This window comes from Rhagoletis zephyria, unplaced genomic scaffold, assembly GCF_001687245.7.
Source record: "Rhagoletis zephyria isolate East Lansing unplaced genomic scaffold, Rhagoletis_zephyria_1.1 Rzeph_scaffold_02014, whole genome shotgun sequence".
NCBI lineage: Eukaryota > Metazoa > Arthropoda > Insecta > Diptera > Tephritidae > Rhagoletis > Rhagoletis zephyria.
Genome location: NW_016159098.1, coordinates 18,878 through 36,356, shown reverse-complemented (window position 1 = coordinate 36,356; position 17,479 = coordinate 18,878). Strand labels below are relative to the sequence as shown.

General features: G+C 35.1%; 2 protein-coding genes across 2 annotated transcripts in view; both read right to left on the bottom strand.

Annotated features, from left to right (window-relative positions):
• bw (brown) overlaps positions 1–2,998 on the bottom strand; it is a 7,225-nt gene extending 4,227 nt beyond the window's left edge. Inside the window, exon 1 of the mRNA XM_017620021.1 lies at positions 2,083–2,998. Coding sequence (XP_017475510.1) covers positions 2,083–2,225 — 143 coding nt within the window. The 5' untranslated portion in view covers positions 2,226–2,998. The remainder of the gene's footprint in view (positions 1–2,082) is intronic.
• A 3,465-nt stretch (positions 2,999–6,463) lies between these two features.
• Positions 6,464–11,072, bottom strand: ppk3 (pickpocket 3). The gene is made up of 9 exons (XM_017620020.1): positions 10,840–11,072; positions 10,267–10,758; positions 10,086–10,182; positions 9,921–10,024; positions 9,618–9,696; positions 9,446–9,536; positions 7,919–8,057; positions 6,857–6,981; positions 6,464–6,744 (listed from the first exon to the last, which is right to left on the bottom strand). The coding sequence occupies exons 1-9, from the start codon at positions 11,055–11,057 to the stop codon at positions 6,464–6,466; spliced, it is 1,626 nt and encodes a 541-aa protein (XP_017475509.1). The 5' UTR covers positions 11,058–11,072.
• Between the last annotated feature and the right edge of the window lie 6,407 nt (positions 11,073–17,479).

Genomic DNA, 17,479 nt, shown 5'->3' with positions numbered 1-17,479 from the left:
CAATTACGCAATCAGAAAAACTTTTGCCCAAGGCAAATACCACTTTTTCATCTTAAATTGTAATAAAACTATGATAAATAACATAAATTTGGATATTACTATTTACTGCTAATCGTTCCAAAACTAATACTTTTATCTCAAAATATTTTTTCTTATGGGAAAAAGGGCGGCAAATTCTGAATTGCCTAGGGGTGACAAATATTCAAATCCGCCACTGGTATTAGGGGGTTATTAGAATCCAGATAGGAGCTTAAAAACTATCACATTCGAATATACACAACTCTTTGATACTAGATTTGTAGCTTTGACTTTTATTTTTGCCTGATAAAATAAAAGGCAAAAATTACCGATTACTGTAACTTTTGTTTTTGCCTTAAAAAAATAAAAAGCAGAATTAACCAAATCAATCACTAAATACGAATTTTCAAAATAACTCTACTTCGGCGACATCTGACGTATTGTTTATTTTTATACCTTTCATGAGCATGAAATGGTATTATAACTTTGGTCCGATGTTTGTAAGTACCAGAACAAAAAGAGATAGACCCATTAAAATGTATACTTATATGATCAGAACGTCGAGCTGAGTTGATATAGCCATGTCCGTCTGTCCGTCTGTTTGTATGCAATCTAGTCTCTCAGTTTTCGAGATATCCGCATCAAATTTGGTAGGTGGGTGTATTTTTATAATGTATTAATCGTTTGTCGGAACCGGAAGAATCGGACCACTATAACATATAGCTCCCATACAACTGATTGTTCAGATATGAGATTTTTCGTTATAACTTCTTCATTTATGCAGCTACGAACATGAAATTTTGCAGTACTTGCACCCATTATCAACAAAATACTTACAGTGAAAATAACAAAGATCGGGTCACTATAACCTATAGCTCCCATACAACTGATTGTTCAGATATAAAATTTTTCGTTATAACTCCTCCATTTATATAGCTAGGAACATGAAATTCCGCACTGTTTTCAATAATTATCAACAGAAAACTTACAGTGAAAATTAAAAAGATCGGGTAACTATAACCTATAGCTCCCATAAAACTGATTGTTCAGATATGAGATTTTTCGTTATAATTCATCCATTTATGTATCTAGGACCATGATTTTTCGCGCTGTTTTCACTCATTATCAACAGAAGACTTACAGTGAAAATAACAAAGATCGGGTCACTATAACCTGCAGACCCCATACAACTGATTGTTCCGATATGAGGTCTTTTATCATAACTCCTCCATTTATGCAGCTAGGAACATGAAATTTCGCACCATTTTCACTCATTATTAACAGAATACTTACAGTGAAAATAACAAGGATCGGATGACTACAACATATATCTTCCATACATCTGATTGTTCAGATATGGGATTTTACTGTAAAACTTCTTTATTTGAACAGCTAAAACCGATAAATTTCGTAAGATATTTTATAAATAATAATACAAATTCTACTGAGAAAATCATCAAAAATTATGCTGTATAAGCTTTATCTCCTATAGCACTGATTGTTCAGATACCAGTTTTTGCCATATATCTCCTTTATGTAGGAAACTAAACCCAATAAATTGTGTTACCGGTTTACATACCGATCACACAGCAGTGGAAATCACTTAGATTGGTGCCATATAAAGTATATCTTCCATACCTCTGATTGTTTAGATGCGATTTTTTATATAAGTATGTAACTCCTCTATCGATGTATGCAGATGTATTCAAAAGCAGTAATCTGTCAAAGTAAAATTTGCAGATGTTCATGAAAGGTATGAAGCCTTCGGCATAGCCGAAGACAGCGCTGCTCTTACTTGTTTATTTTCAATTATATTTCTTTTCAACAAATAAATAGGTGTGCAAAATTGAATAATAAATAAGAATTCATGAGCCTAAATTAAAAAAAAAAATCCTTAAAAACCATTTTCAGTTTACCAAAATTTTTCTATTTCCTTCCCAAGGAAAATTTCCAAATTTTCTCTCCATAAGAAACTTTCTCGTATTGCTACGAACCGTTTAAGCCTAAAATTAACACTTTTATGGAAACAGAGATCCCCCAATTACTCAGCAAAGCAAAATTTACCCATACGCACCATCCTTTAGTATGCGCTGCTCCTTAACCTTTCGACACTCCTGCCAAAATGCATAATTACTTTGCTCAGACGCTGGCACATGATAATTGAGATTCTTCCACTCCAAGCACAAGTTTGTTGGTATTTCATACATACTGGATTGTCAATATGGCCGACAGGAACTTGATACGCACTTTTGTATAGGTATGTATTCAGGCACCAAATTTTTGCGAGAAGCAAAAGTAAATAAATAGTTTAGGATAATCGTTTTTTCTCTAAATGCACTTAACAGCTAGGCTGAGCCTTTTCTGAGTCACTACTGCAAGCGTTGTTTCAATATTTTTAGCTTTCATCAAATTTTATTTGCATCGCTTATCTTCTTAAGAAGAATTAGGTATTCACAATTCACAAAGCAATCAGTTGCATTTTTCTTATCATTCAAATCCAACAACGAAAAGTCTCCAAAATACACACAGAGAGAAACACTTTATTTCAGCGCACTTCTGCAGTAACGTCTTAAACGGGTACTCGTATCAACATGAATGCTAGAGATTTCTTAAACGCAAGGAAAATGAAGATAGTACTTGTCTTCTTTGTATTTGTATGCATTCACATATATCAAAGTAAATAGTAGCGTTCTTCTACAATTAAGAATTAGCCCCGGCTTTAAAGTAGTATGTACTTGTATTTATTTCACAGCTAAGTAAGTAATCAGTCACTTGCTAGTGCTTTTAAGAATGTAAATATGTATGTAGAGATGTGCATACATATGCACAAGTACTTAGTTATGAAAAACTTAAACTTCGAGTAGTGAACTGAATTGCGACTTTTTACCGCGAATGTCAGCTAATAACTGATTTTGAAAATAAAATGCGCCTGTCAGAAGAGCACGAAAATGTAGGCTGAAAATTGGGTACAAACTGAATAGCTAGCGATAGTAGCAGCAGTTAGCATAGGCTAGCCCACAAAGTAGATAATTAAGTAACATCTTTTATATAAGAACAAAACATCTATGTGCATTAGGGTGCCACACGCTTCATACAAAAAAAAAATCGGTACGGGTTTTCCATCAGAGTTATTACACGTTTATGCATTTATTATATAATAAAAGTTGGTTGCTAAATTATCAACAACTTAATAACACGGCTTATTTTTCAAGAAATATTTTCTGCAAAAAGGTATAACTAATTAGTTGGGCCGAGTAGGATCTTCATTCCTTTACCAAAAACTAATGCAATGGGCCCTTTGAGGACCTACGAAAAGAAAAGAAGCGCATACTCGCGCCAAAAAGGGTGGCTGCCATTTTTGTTTCACTAGACCAACTCTAGCAGTTGTTCCAAATAAATAAAGTGTATTAAAATATGTATTAAAAATTGATGTGATTTATTCTATATCTAGCATCATATCATTTATAAGATGTATCTTCAAAAATCCAATAACGAGTCCGATATGGCGTCCAATTGGATTTAAAAAATTAATGAATTTTCATTAAATTTGGTATTTATGTAGAGGTTCTTAAATTCGCTCATTTCAAACTGCAAGCTAGTTTTTGAAAATTTAAAATGCAAAATCCAATATGGCGTTTGAAATTTCCGATTATTCAAGCCTGAATAACTTTATCTAAAAATGGCAACTGAAATTTTGGAAATTACGAATTTCATATAAACTAAAATAATCTTAAAAAACTGTTTGGGCCTAGATCAAATTGTTTGGGCTGATGATATTGCAGATGACCCCAACTATACCTAATTTACAAATATAATTACTGTTATTATTTCATAATTGGAGCATAAATTCATTTTCATCGTAACAGCCTTATAATTTTTCGCGTAAAATAAGGCTTCTCCGACCACTGTGCGCCGCCGGATATATTAAGGTGAGCTGGAAAATCGACTTTTTTATAAATAAATTGGTTTTTAAAAATTTTATCAACGGCATCAAAATGAAAATTTTTAGGGTATTTTCAAATCGGTGCAGCTTACGTACTAAATGCTTATATTTTCCAAAAATATTTCGGCGGAAATTTTCAACTATAAATTTATAATTTCGTTGAAGACGGCAGTAACTTTTTTGCTGCGACACCCTAATGTATGTACAATACATATATACGTACGCATAATTATTTCATTTGTAGACTATTTGTTTAATACAAACAGTCAAAACAGAATATTTAATACTAACTAGAATGCGTACGAGATATGATTACTTTGCGGTTATATAGCACAACCGTTGTCGCATAAAAATGTATGAAAAAATTAAATCTTTAGAGGGAAAGATAAAGTGTTATTAAGAACATGCACTTTTCATCAGCTATGTTGCTTTTACACAGATGGCGTCTTATTTCTGTTGGCGTCTTATTTCTGTTTCTTCAGTATTCTACCGTTTTTTTGAAACTTACATCATTATTTAAAATCGTACACAAATTAGAAACAAATTTTAATCACGTGAAAGGGTGTCTTTAACCGAATTTAGCGATAAAAAAAAAACTCTTAGCAGCGACAGGGATCAATTTTATCTAAATACATACTTGGCGCGAGATAACTTGCTGACACCCTAATTGACACACATTTTATTTTGTATAAGAAGTACATAGATGATTGCGTATTAGTGATAGCGCGCTGTCGTAATTAGCGTTGCCAAATGTCCCGTATTTGCCGCGACGTCCCGTATTTTGCATTGAATTTGAAATGTTCCGCCGGGACAAGAGTTTTCCCGTATATTCGACAATTTCATTATTCTTTTCAACCTGTAAACTTCTACTCAACATGGTCATGGTTTAAGGCGGCTATTGTGAGTAGGTCAATAGCAAGCATTATTGCATGCAACTCTGTAAGAGAAATACGGCTATAAATTTCCGTTGATTTTTTAGAATTTTTTTGTGGAGACTGTTGCGAATTCTCTTCCATATAATGCATGAAGAATACTGACTTTTATATGGAAGAAAATGCGCAACACTCTCCATAGAAAATCCTATTGTAATTTTTAGCGACTTCAAACTTGTACTTTATTGTACTGAAATTGAATGGGCTATAAAACCGCAATCTTTCTAGGAAATCTAATTAAAAATATTGAAATTTTTATGAAAATTTGTTTAAGTTTAAATAATTTTTATGAACTTTTTGCAAGTTTTGAAATCTTTATTTATGTGGTATCTGATATAGATCGACCCATATTTTAAATGAAAATTATTAACAATAAATAAATAAAGATAAATTGTATCTGTATCTCTTACTTTGTTTTTATAGTTTTGTCAATTATATGTTTACGTAGATAGGTACATATCTTTGTAAAAATTAAAAAGTGTTGCCTTGAAAGAAACGAAATTTATCATAAGCTTTTAACTAATCTGAGTATTAAGTACTTTGCAGAAATGGATCACCTTTGTTAATAGTTGGGCTTTTAAAGCATATCCTTAATTTCTCCTTTGTCCCGTTAAATTTTTGTAAATCCCGTATTTTTGGGACAAATTATGCATTTGTCTCGTACGGCTGGAATAAAAATCTGGCAACACTAGTCGTAATAAAGGGACGTTTTCTTTATTTAAATAATCGGAAATGGTCGAGACGAATAAACTTTTTCCGTTGCAAAGTTTCGACAGTTATTCATCCAAACATTCTCTTTGTCAAAAACAAAAAAAAAAAAAAACAGGAGCAAGAAGAGTAACGTTACTTATTCGATGGTTAACTATAGCTCTGATTTCGCATTCTCCAGTAAGAAAAAAATACAGCTCATGGGAATCTTTAGCCATCCGAGAGCCGCAAACGAGTCTTTATATTCTGTGGCAGTCAGGCAGCCCTCAAAGCTTTATACGCATACATAGACAATACAAATTCCCTTGCTGAATGTCTACATCTATCTCTGAACGAAGTAGATGTGATTTATAGAATCTCATTTAGCCAATGAACCTGAAAACTCTTTCGTTCTGTTGAGCAGCGAGGAGGGCCTCCTAGAACAAAAAAAAAAATGCGCGCGACACAAGACTGTAAATTAAAGAAATCCTCGCAGAAATCTCACAGGTGGAGATAAAAACCATCGGTATCATAGCGCTATTATTTTTGGTCTATGTGTGAGAAGGGTTCTTCTCTCCATTCGCTTCAACCTAAACTCATAATTTTTTCGTTTGCAAACAGTTTTTGCCTTTCAACGCTATTTTTGCATTAGCCAACGAAAACGTTCTAATTAGGCGCCGCGAAAACACAAACAAACATTTTTTCTATTAGTGTGAATTAAAAAACGCCTAAGCAACAACCAACTAAATATCTGAAATAATATTTAAAGATTATTAATAAAAAAAAGTAGGTAGCAGTTGAAAAGAATGCACATTCCAAATATATATTTCTTGCAACAATTTTAACTCAGTATTTTATTTCTCTGTTGCCTTTATTCATTTTTTCAATTGATGTATTCGAATTCAGGCCTCTCAATAGTACGAGTATTAATATCGTTAGTGTGGCGCTTTTTGTGTAGAGTCAGACAATTTCTCGATCTTTCCCGCACTAATGTCGTGGACTTTTTCCGTTTTAAAACTTTCATGCAGCGCGCACAATAGTCCTTCACGCAAACAAATAACTCCACAAACACCAATATCAAATGATAGGTGCTCACATAGCCAAAGCGTACAATGGATATTAGACAAATGCCCAGATAGAGAGCCAAAGTGCCGCCAAATGAAACTGTAATGGAAAGAATCGAGAGAATGTATTGCATTTATAAAGTGTTTACAGATACATATTTTAAACAAAAATTTATTAGTCTAAAATACTACTTTTTTTTTTTTCTACGTACCCAATAAGTCTTCGAAGCTAAAGACGACGTCTCGTCGCATGCGTACTTTCGGTGGTATTAGATTCCAGCGGAAACTGGAAGTCACTGAATCTGTATTGACAATTTCTTCATTCATATTGATGCCCCTGAAAGTGTCGAAATAATTACATATTTATGTATATTTGTTATTGTTTTTATTTGTATGTATTTGCATTAGGGCGGATCTTTAAAAATGTCAACATCTAAATTTTGTATTGGGTACCCCTTTAGTTGGTTCTAAGTGCAAAATAAAGACGTCCACGAAAATTTCAAAATAGTAAAAAAAAATTTGGGTTCGCAACCAGGGTTTAAAAAAAAGATTTTTTAGACCTTCGACAAAATTGTGACTTGAAATCTAATAAATGTGACGCTTTATTGAAACTTATTCGATGAGTCTGATGATGAGAATTTTTGGAATTTTCCGGTAAAAAAAAAACAATTTTTTTCAACTCTTGGTAGCGACTTCCAAAAATTTTTTTAATTTAGAAATTCTCGTGGATATTTCTACTTTGTACGTACAATGAAATATATATATATGCCCCATGTTGTTGATATTTTTACGAACCACCCCAATTTACATAAACAAAAACGGTTCGTCGTAAACCACTGAGCCTAAGATATTTTTGTAAATTTAAACCTACGTTCGGCAAAAAAAACTTCGAAATTGCCAGCAAAAATATTTTAGACTCAGGGGTGTACGGCGAACTATTTTTCTAAAAAAACTTAGGTTTAAGGATAATATCTAAATACTCAAAGATAAATCAAAATGCATCTACGTATGAAAGAATATGACTATCGCACACCTAGATCTAAAATGAGCTAACTCAAAAATAAAACTGCTTGTGAATCATACAGATTCAATGCAATTAATACAAAAACGGTAGTTTTTTACTTAATTTATATAATCATGATGAAAAAATATTTGCATCAATTGTAGGTAAATCCTATTTATGGAAAAAAAATCTAAATTTGCTAAATTTTTTTTGAGTTGATCGCTGGTTAGATCTAGGTGTGCGATGTGTATATGTATGTTTGTATAATTACCAAAAACTCTTTTTCACAGTTTGTACAGTGTATTCTATTTCTGTACAAGTACTTGGACATTTGCAAATATGCAATGCCCAAATGGGCCACTTAAAGTCCAGTAGGCATTCAAAACCAGCAGGATTACAACTGGGACCTTCTACAAAAAAAATAAGAAAATATCAAAATCAAATTAGGTAAATAAATATAAATGAATGGTAAATAAAAATGACTTGGCTCTGAGAATCTCTTATCAGCGATGATATTTAAGAAATTGCAGCCCTATATTTATATCTTAGACTCTACGAAATGAAGGGGTAGCTCTACAACAGTTCTTGGTAAACCGAGGGCCCATAATAAACTCTCTCCTCGGCCATTAAAACCTTGAAGCTACACAAGGCTCCCGGGGCCAGAAGGAGGTACCAACGCTTCAACTGCAACAAACATTGGCATATAGCCAAAAGTTGTATTCATCCCTCAAGGCGGAGAATATACAGGGTGCCCCAGTCCACCCTCTCTAAAATGGAGGAAAAATGCAAAAGTATGACCTACCAAATCAGAAAAGCTTTTTCTCTTGGTGGTATTACCGTCCCACGGTTTCGACCGGAAGAAGGTTAAACTGACCGGAAGTCCACTTTTTTTTTAAATTATACATGTTTTTACCACAGATTCGGACTCTGATGATAAAAAATGCGTGACTTTTGTTTGAAACTTTTTTCTCGGAAGTTCGTTTTTCACCCTCTAAGCGACCCTCGCACTCCAACTGGTCCTAGACTTCTGAAATGATGGAAAATGTTTTTTATTGGAAAACGAAAAAATATGAATTACCAAGTCGAGGATGCTCTATCTTTTGGTCGTATTACCACCTTCCGGTGTCTGCGGTAAAAAACATGTACGTATATGCCATTAAAAAAAATAGACTTCCGGTCAGTTTAACCCCCTTCGCGTCGAAACCGGAAATCCTTAATACGACCAAACTGCACCCACTCACAACCAGTCACTCGTGACTGGTGACGCTTTTAGGTCAACTGTTCAGACTTATATGACGAACAGATTTGACAACAGGGCTACGCCACAAGAGTGTAGTCCTATTTCCTCTCCAATGGGTCTTGGCAATAAACCAACTGATCAGAGGCGTCTTTATGCTGACGACGTGACATTAGTCGCAAGTTGGAAATTTCCGCGACCTAGGAATAATCCCCAAACAAAATAGAGCTTATGCTTTTTACTAAAACGTATTAAACTTAAGATCAGTGAATCTGTAAACTATCTGAGACGCATACTGGATAAGAAACCAAACTCGACACTAAGCACATTTGAGCATGTTTCGAAAGCTACACCTGAAAAGTTGTAATTAGGTGTGTATGGACATGTCCCCCAGTAAAGAAAGAACATTGGACACCCCTGTTGTGAGCAGGCCAACATAATAAAATGGAGTGAATGATACAATGTGGCACCTCAAGCCTCACAGAGGGCATTCCCAGTCGGAATTTGTGTCTTTGAGCAAGACTAGTACAAGCTTCCTCAACCTGATCGAAGACAACTTACCTACAAAAGCGTAGAAGAATGGCACACAATTACACATCTCCAGAGCCATAACAGCGCGGCAATGCACCAAACACAAACTCTTACTGTATACCTGAAAATAGGGACTTTAAAACCAAGTAAAAACGAGAATTTCTCCACGAGCATTTATAAAGTTTTCCCAAAAACCAACTACCTTCAATTGCGACGTCTCCTCATCATGAAAGACACACTTCCTTTGGTCCACATCCAGATCACGCAAATTATCTGAAGCGCTAAAATAAATTTTATATAACTAATCTAGGTTTTCGAGGTCCTTCGAAGTCTTCATGTAGCATTTACGCGAGACGATTTCCTAAGCGAACCAACATCGCTTTCAACCACATCGCCTTTGTAAATTGTATTTCAATTTAATAGAAAGCGATAAATTCGCCTTAAACTTTTCAGGCGTTGTTGAATCGCTTACAAAATCGCCCCATGTGAATGCTGCTTTACTTACACTGTTTCGAGCACTTTGAAGAAGGCAATTATTTCATCAGACTTATGCAGCGGTATAATGTTAGCATCGCTTGCTGAGACCTCAAATGGCGAATGAACATCGACCTAGGCGAAATTATAGTAAATTGCGTTAGCATTCAGCGATCGATCCTAAAATTTCACCCACTGTGCCTGTACTCTCGTACAAGTCCATTTTAATGAAACACTGCTGTTTGCCATATTCACAGGATAATGGTCGTATCATATCCTTGTAATCAATGCTTCTAAAACGAGCAAAGAAGGCATAGACATTTTTTCTTTAATATAAACAAATTCCATTCCTTTCGCATTAAATACCACCTGCTTACCTGCCAGCCAATATTTCCGACATTGGCGAATTTATCGCATAACAAAATCCACGTTCCGTCATAACTGGCATTATTTTTATTGTAGCATTTTGCTTATCGAAACTGGTCAATGCCTGTTCAAAGGGTCTATATATTGCGAGCACAAGCTCCGACAGATCCACATCATCGAAACGTTCATCTTCGGCGAAACGCGCTAAATCAACGTAGTTACTAGCTGTTGCATTGACGACAGCTTGAAGGAAATCCATAAAATAGAAGTAGTCATTATCGACAATGGACACATTCCAGTGATTCTGTATATACTCATTCGCTTTGAAGGAGTCAATATGGTCGTAGTAGCAGAGCGTAACAGCTGGCATCGGGCCATGCCAGCCACGATAATCACGATCCACCGAGATAACTGTCGGCGAATTGGTATAGCGCTTCAACTGTAGACCACTTATCTGTATCGCAGCAAATGTGGATACAAAAACAATGACGAACCAAAGGAAACTACATACGTCGGAGTGTTAAAAGAATGAAAACCAGTACATATAGACGGGTGAACAAGAAAGCCAACACTTTTCAATTTACCGCTCGATTGGATGTATACGCCGATTTGCAATCAGACTTATCGCCAATATGCCTGTCTCTTCACCCAGGTCCACGCCGAAAGCGTGCAATTTTTCGGCGCCCCAAGCAAATGCAGTGCGGATTGCAAAATAACAGCTAAGCAAGATACGCCAGGTCTTCACGAATTGCAGTTTTAGAAAGCGTCTGGCACGTTCTCGAAACAACTTTAAGCTTAGCATATTGACTATGGCGCACTAAAAGGCCAACTGACAAAATTTCGAGTGAATAATTCAGCTTTATGTGAGTCCAACTGTGCTAAATATAAGTTCTAGCATTGTCTTGCTACAAATGTGTAGCGTTAAAATTTGTTTTTTTTTTTCTTTATTTGACCAAGCGATGTACATACATATAAAACAATAATTAAGAAGGATGCGTGCAATGCTTTTTGCATTTAGATTACATTAAGATAGCCATTGGTGACTCTTTTATTTTATTTTTGTTTACAAAGCTGACAATGGCTGGATATTCAATCCCGTGAAAAAATTGTAGTTGTTGTTGATTTATAAACTAAATCTATCTCCTGGTATTGCTGCAATGTTTTGATTATTTTCATCCATATTTATGTTGCCCAAATCGATTTGGATAAGAAATATAACGTAGTTGGCCATAATTCCACCAATCTGTTTTGAAATAAAATGTGTACATATGAAGCTTTTATGTAGAGTTACCTATGTCCATTTTTTTTAATTGTTCACGAGAGACGAAAAATCGATGTAGTTTGGTATTACTTGCCATTCTGCATCAAAAACTAAGCTTTGAAAAAAGGGACTTGGCACCTTTTCACCTAAAGGTAGCGATATGCAACGTGCACAAATTTATATATCAATGGCTGAGTAGAAGATCGACCTATCTCGGCAGCCAGTTCGAAAACGCCCTATCTCAGAAAATTTTTGAACAACGCTCTGTCTCAGAAAACTTTTCAAACACGCCCTACTTCAGAATTTGATTGAAAAACGTCCTATCTCGGATTTTGTTGAAGAACGCCTTATCTCAGCTGCCGATTTAAAAACGCCCTATCTCAGCTTATTTTCAATGTATTTTCGTTTGAGATATGGCGTTTTTCAATCAAATTCTGAAGAAGGGCGTTCTTGAAAAGTTTTCTGAAATAGGACGTTTTTGAACTTGCTGCCGAGATAGGTCGATCTTCCACTCAGCCATCGATATGAGGCCGTTAGAGCAGGGGCTTATTTCATAAAAGGCACAGGTGCAGTATATTTATTTTACAAGTAAGACGGAAAACTAGCCGTTCGGAAAATACAAGCTACTGGCGTTAAATTAGGTTGGACTGGGTCAACGAAGACTGCATTATTGCAAAATGTAGACGATTCTGATTCGGAACTGTTGTAATGGTGATGAAACCGGTACCAACCAACGGAGGCAAAGCCTGTAAGTGGCGAAAATGTGTTATAAGCTCTCCTTCCACCCTTTTACGAATAAGGGTGCCTATCGCTTGCTTTGCTTCTGCCTGTCCCTATTTCGGAAACTCACAGCAGAGGCAATAGCGTGTCACAACTTATTCAAATTTTTGATTTGAGTTATTTTTGAAGTTTGTTGTTTAGTATTTTATAGTTATTTATACGTATAAAAGAAGACTAATGAATATTATACCAGAGGAGTATATAACAATTCACGGAACTTCGCCTGAGCAGAATGGACTTTTTGAATGTTGTATGAACATAAGGGTGCCTCACTAACCCCAAATTATATTTGGTTTTTTTACAAAATCTTAAAACTTAATATATTTTAAGACTTCCGCCATAATATTTCGGAAAAATATTAATATTTACCTGAGCTGGACCGATTTGAAAATAACTCCAAAAACCTCATTATTTTGAAAGCGTTGTTATAATTTCTACGCTTAAACTCTTCTATCATATGAACAAATTTTTTTGGAAAAAATATTATTAAAAGCTTTTATAAAGTTTCACCTGAAACTTCAAATTGATCCCAGAACCCAATTACAATGCAATTTGAAAGAGGAATTAGTCCACTAGGTGGCGCGGGTGCGAAGATTTTTGATAAACATGTATTTATGGTCCGATGGGGTTCATATTGCGAGTACTTACATCAAAAGGAATAACATCATAAAACATGATTTGGTTCATATTTAAAATCTATATAACTTAAGTGTAAATAAATAAAATTTAGCCGTTAGGTGGAGCGCGTGTCGATTTTTCTTTTTTTTTATTAAACACTAATAAAACCTGTTTTTTAATTTTTTTAATTACTTGCTTAAACCCAATTTAAATTAAAAAACTCGATTTCTGTAGGTATATTCAAATCGACCCAGCACACGTAGTAAATCTTTTTTTTTAGTTTGGCGGAAGTGTCAAAGTGTAATAGATTTTATAATTCCGATGGAAAGGCAGTATGGAGAGCGATGCACTCTAATATACATAAATCTTAGCTATCGATATATATCGTCACCTGAAATGCAAAAAGACGTAACAACATCGTAACTGAAATGGAAAAAGTCGTGACTAATATTTTATTTTTATTTTTTTCATAAAATGATGTGGGGAGTTGTGATTCGATGAAATCATCATGTAAATCAAAAAGTGAATTTTGAGTTTTTTATTCGTTATGACTTTTTTCATTTCAACGATTATGTTGTTACGTCTTTTTGCATTTCAGGTGACGATATGCATGCATGTATGCATATACATATGTATGTATGTATGTAAATACATATGTACCTACATATTTAAATTTCTCACTTACCCCACCTAGAGCTAATAAATCCAAATCTACTATCCCACAAACCATTTCTGCTGGCTGATGAAGCATGAGTTGAATTAGAAAGCGATTGACCTCATGTTCCATTTCTTCGGATGTAATATGCAACTCATTTAGTGTGAATGAAGTTTGGCATTTCTAACAAAAAAAAACAATAAACCATATTCCTTAGTATAATTTACCTCTTAAATTTTCTCATATTACAGCACCTTACCTCTTCAATGATCGCATTGTTTGTGACTAAAATCAGAAATATGCGTCCAATATGAATTAAAATATTCAATAACCTCTGATATACCGTTGCCAACTCGTTCGCTGTAGCATTGTCGCAATCAAGAAATTTATAAACAGCAAAGCATTCCACGGTTAGACTGAGTAGCGAGCCGAGAAATATTAAAAGTAATACGAGTCCAAACAAGCTTGTCAATTGTGCTCTCAACGCATCCAAATCGCCATATGATCCACGTATAGCCTTCAAAAGTTTGCACTCATCATTTACTCCGCCTGGGTGGTGTGTGTTGTAGAATTCACGCGGATACCAAAAGAATTCGCTTGCGCAGGTATCACCAGCATTTGTTTCAACGCCACCGCTTAAATCGCTCGAACTAATTTGTTGCAATCGTTGCTTCAATATCTGATTAAAACCTCGATACAGTCGACACAAGAAACGTAGCGCCAACCAATATTGGCCTAAATTGAGGCTTATCAGAATATTCGGTAAATGAAAAATGCTTAAGCTGAGCAACCAATGAACGAAATCGGGGTGCGTGCGCATACAATCAACAATCAAGCAACATAGTAAGAATGGACATACAATGAAGAGCAGCAGTCGCACTTCCTTTTGGAGCACAGAAAAGAGGTCCTTCCCAATGCGGGCATTCGCCGGTTGCAGGCTTTTGTAATGCCTATGGATACGCAGAAGCTCACGTGGTATATGATGATATTTTTCGGCATGGCAATGTGTAGTGATGACTATTAAGGACACAATTATAGGATTGCTGAAAAGTTCGCTTATAAAAAATAATTTTACGATATTGACGAGTGCTTCATGGGGTTGATAGGCGTAGTAAACGTTCACGCCATAAATATATATTACGAAGATGGCACACCAAATATAATGAAAGCATCGTAAGACATGACGTTTCTCGCGTGGTGAGTCTAAAATCGGCGCTACTCCGAAAAATTGGCACATTACATTAAGTGTGGCGATCAGTTTGAAGAAAACGCTGGTTTGGGACTTGGTCCTTTCGCCCCTGTGTTTTGGGGGCAAGTCTTTGAAGTGCATTTTTGGATTCAATAAGCTAAAGAGACAAAGATACAACCGAGATAATCATACAGAAAAAAAGAGACTTTTAAGGAAAGTACACCCCATGCCAAAATTATAAGCGCAGCACATATTGGAAGTTTTAAAAAATAATTTTTTTTTGCAATTTAATTAAAATTTTTTTTTATAAAAGTATAGTTTATTCTTTAACGAGAACCGTATAAATCAAAAAAAAAATCAGCAAACTTTAAGCTCTTTAATTAGATTTCTTAGAAATATTTTTAGTATGCAATTTTGTAGCCCATTCAATTTTATTATAGCAAAGTAAAAGTTTGGAGTAGCTGGGACTTATCGTGGAATTTTTTATTGAAGCTGTTGCTCAATTTTTCCCACCAGCAAATTTTTTTTCGATACCGCCCATCCTGGTGATTTTTCATGCCCACTCAGCCCAACTTCATTAATACCCCTCTCCCTATAGGTTAACCCCATCGAAATAGCAGGTTTCCTAGGTCCGTTAGTTAAGCTTGATGACAAGGGGTCATCCAACCCTAAGCAGTGCTACAACAACAACAAGGTATGATGGAAATTTTTTACAAAATAATTTAACTTCTCGCCCTGTCGGAAGAATCAACCAACACTAACAGCTAATCACCAATTAAATCGAAGTTAATCGGTTTCCTTACGCCATATCTAACGTTTTTGCACTCATCTCACATCATCTGGATAGTTGTCCCGAAAACGAAAATCTGTAGTCCTACTCTGAAATCGAATTCATAGCCGGAGACGTGTAAAACAAGACCAAAGAGTATTCGCTAGACTATTATCAGGGCAGGAATCACGCATTTTTGTCCTTGTCCACGATTTTGGCTGAAAAGTAAAAAAGAGCTTATGTATGTATGTATATATTTTGTTTCGAGATACATAGACCTCTTACCTACACATATACATACATAAAAGTGAAATAAATTTTCCTTTTGCATTCAGTAGCAAAAAAATCTATATTTTTACCTCCATTAGCCCCTGTACCTTGAATTATGTGCTACCTAAAATTTCTTTATTAACAGTTTTATTAACAGGAGTACATGCGTGAATTGAGTGAATGTTACTAAAGTAGAACAGTATCAAAACTATTTAAATATCCTCAAGTGCATTGCTGAGCTACACGAAAATATGTTTTCCATATTTTTAACTCAACAAAAACAGTCTACATATTTACTTGTCTATTCACTCATTAACTCGAACTAAAGCGTGTTAATGATTTCTGTGCATGCCAAATTATCTGTCAACCATCCATAAATTTTTAATGAATAATTGCTTTACAGAAATAAATAACTACATACCGCTCATTTACTTCAGCACTGCCATAACTCAAAAATAGAAAACTTTTGAATTTACATATCGATGGCTGAGTGGAAGATCGACCTATCTCGGCAGCCAGTTCGAAAACGCTCTATCTCAAAAAACTTTTCAAGAACGCTTTATTTCAGAACTCGTTTCAAAAACGCCCTATATCAGCATATTTTCAATATATTTTGAAGTGAGATAGGGCGTTTTTGAAACGAGTTCTGAAATAAAGCGTTCTTGAAAAGTTTTTTGAGATAGAGCGTTTTCGAACTGGCTGCCGAGATAGGTCGATCTTCCACTCAGCCATCGATATCCTCTAATAGTTCTATTTAATGAGCTCTTTTTAATCGATACAGCTATGAAATTTTAACAAAACATAGAATAACAGATATTTGGGATCATGACACTATTGAAGTAAATGACCGATGTGCACATACAAAAATACCCCGTAGGAAATAAGTGCGCGTAATAACGCCTTACCCGCAAGTTACACTTCACCCGGCGGTCCTGTCCATATGCGTGGCCGCGTTAGGAAAGTAGGAATTTAGAATGTACATACTATGAACATTTGGTATCAGACATACTTCTGAGCCACTTTAGCAAATAAAGCATGAAAAATTTAACTACATCATGTAGTAGTCTACTTCAAAGAAAACGACCGTACTCGTTCAATGTCACTCAACAACTGCCTTTTATTGCATCAGCATTTTTGGAAAGTTCCCGAAGTAACTTATGTATGTACATCAAGTGAAAGAGATAAGCTTACATTGACACATAGTATGCTAGAATGAATACATTATATTGATTAAGAATGATGATGAAGAATAAAGGATAATAGACAAACTTACACTAACGGCTAATATTCAAATTAACCCTACATCGATACTTCTATATACTTAGGGCTAAGGAGACATACTAAGGGTTAACTGCTTATTTATTGCTACAATTCGGCCATTCTGACCGAAAGATCACCTGATCTTAAGTAATTTATTTTTAGCTTTTGCTTAACCAAGGTCGTATATTCGCCACAGCCCAAACTCCTTTGTATGGTATTCGTGACTGTTGGAAACCTTCAACATCCTCCAACACGTATCTATCATTTCGTAAGACTTTGGAAATTTTATAAGGCCCTTTAAATTTAGGGACTAGCTTTCTACATACACCTGCCGTTGAGTCGAAATTTTTGATCAGAACGTAATCACCTTCATTGTACTGGTTCGCAGCCCGCCGTTTGCTGTTAACATAATTATTATTATA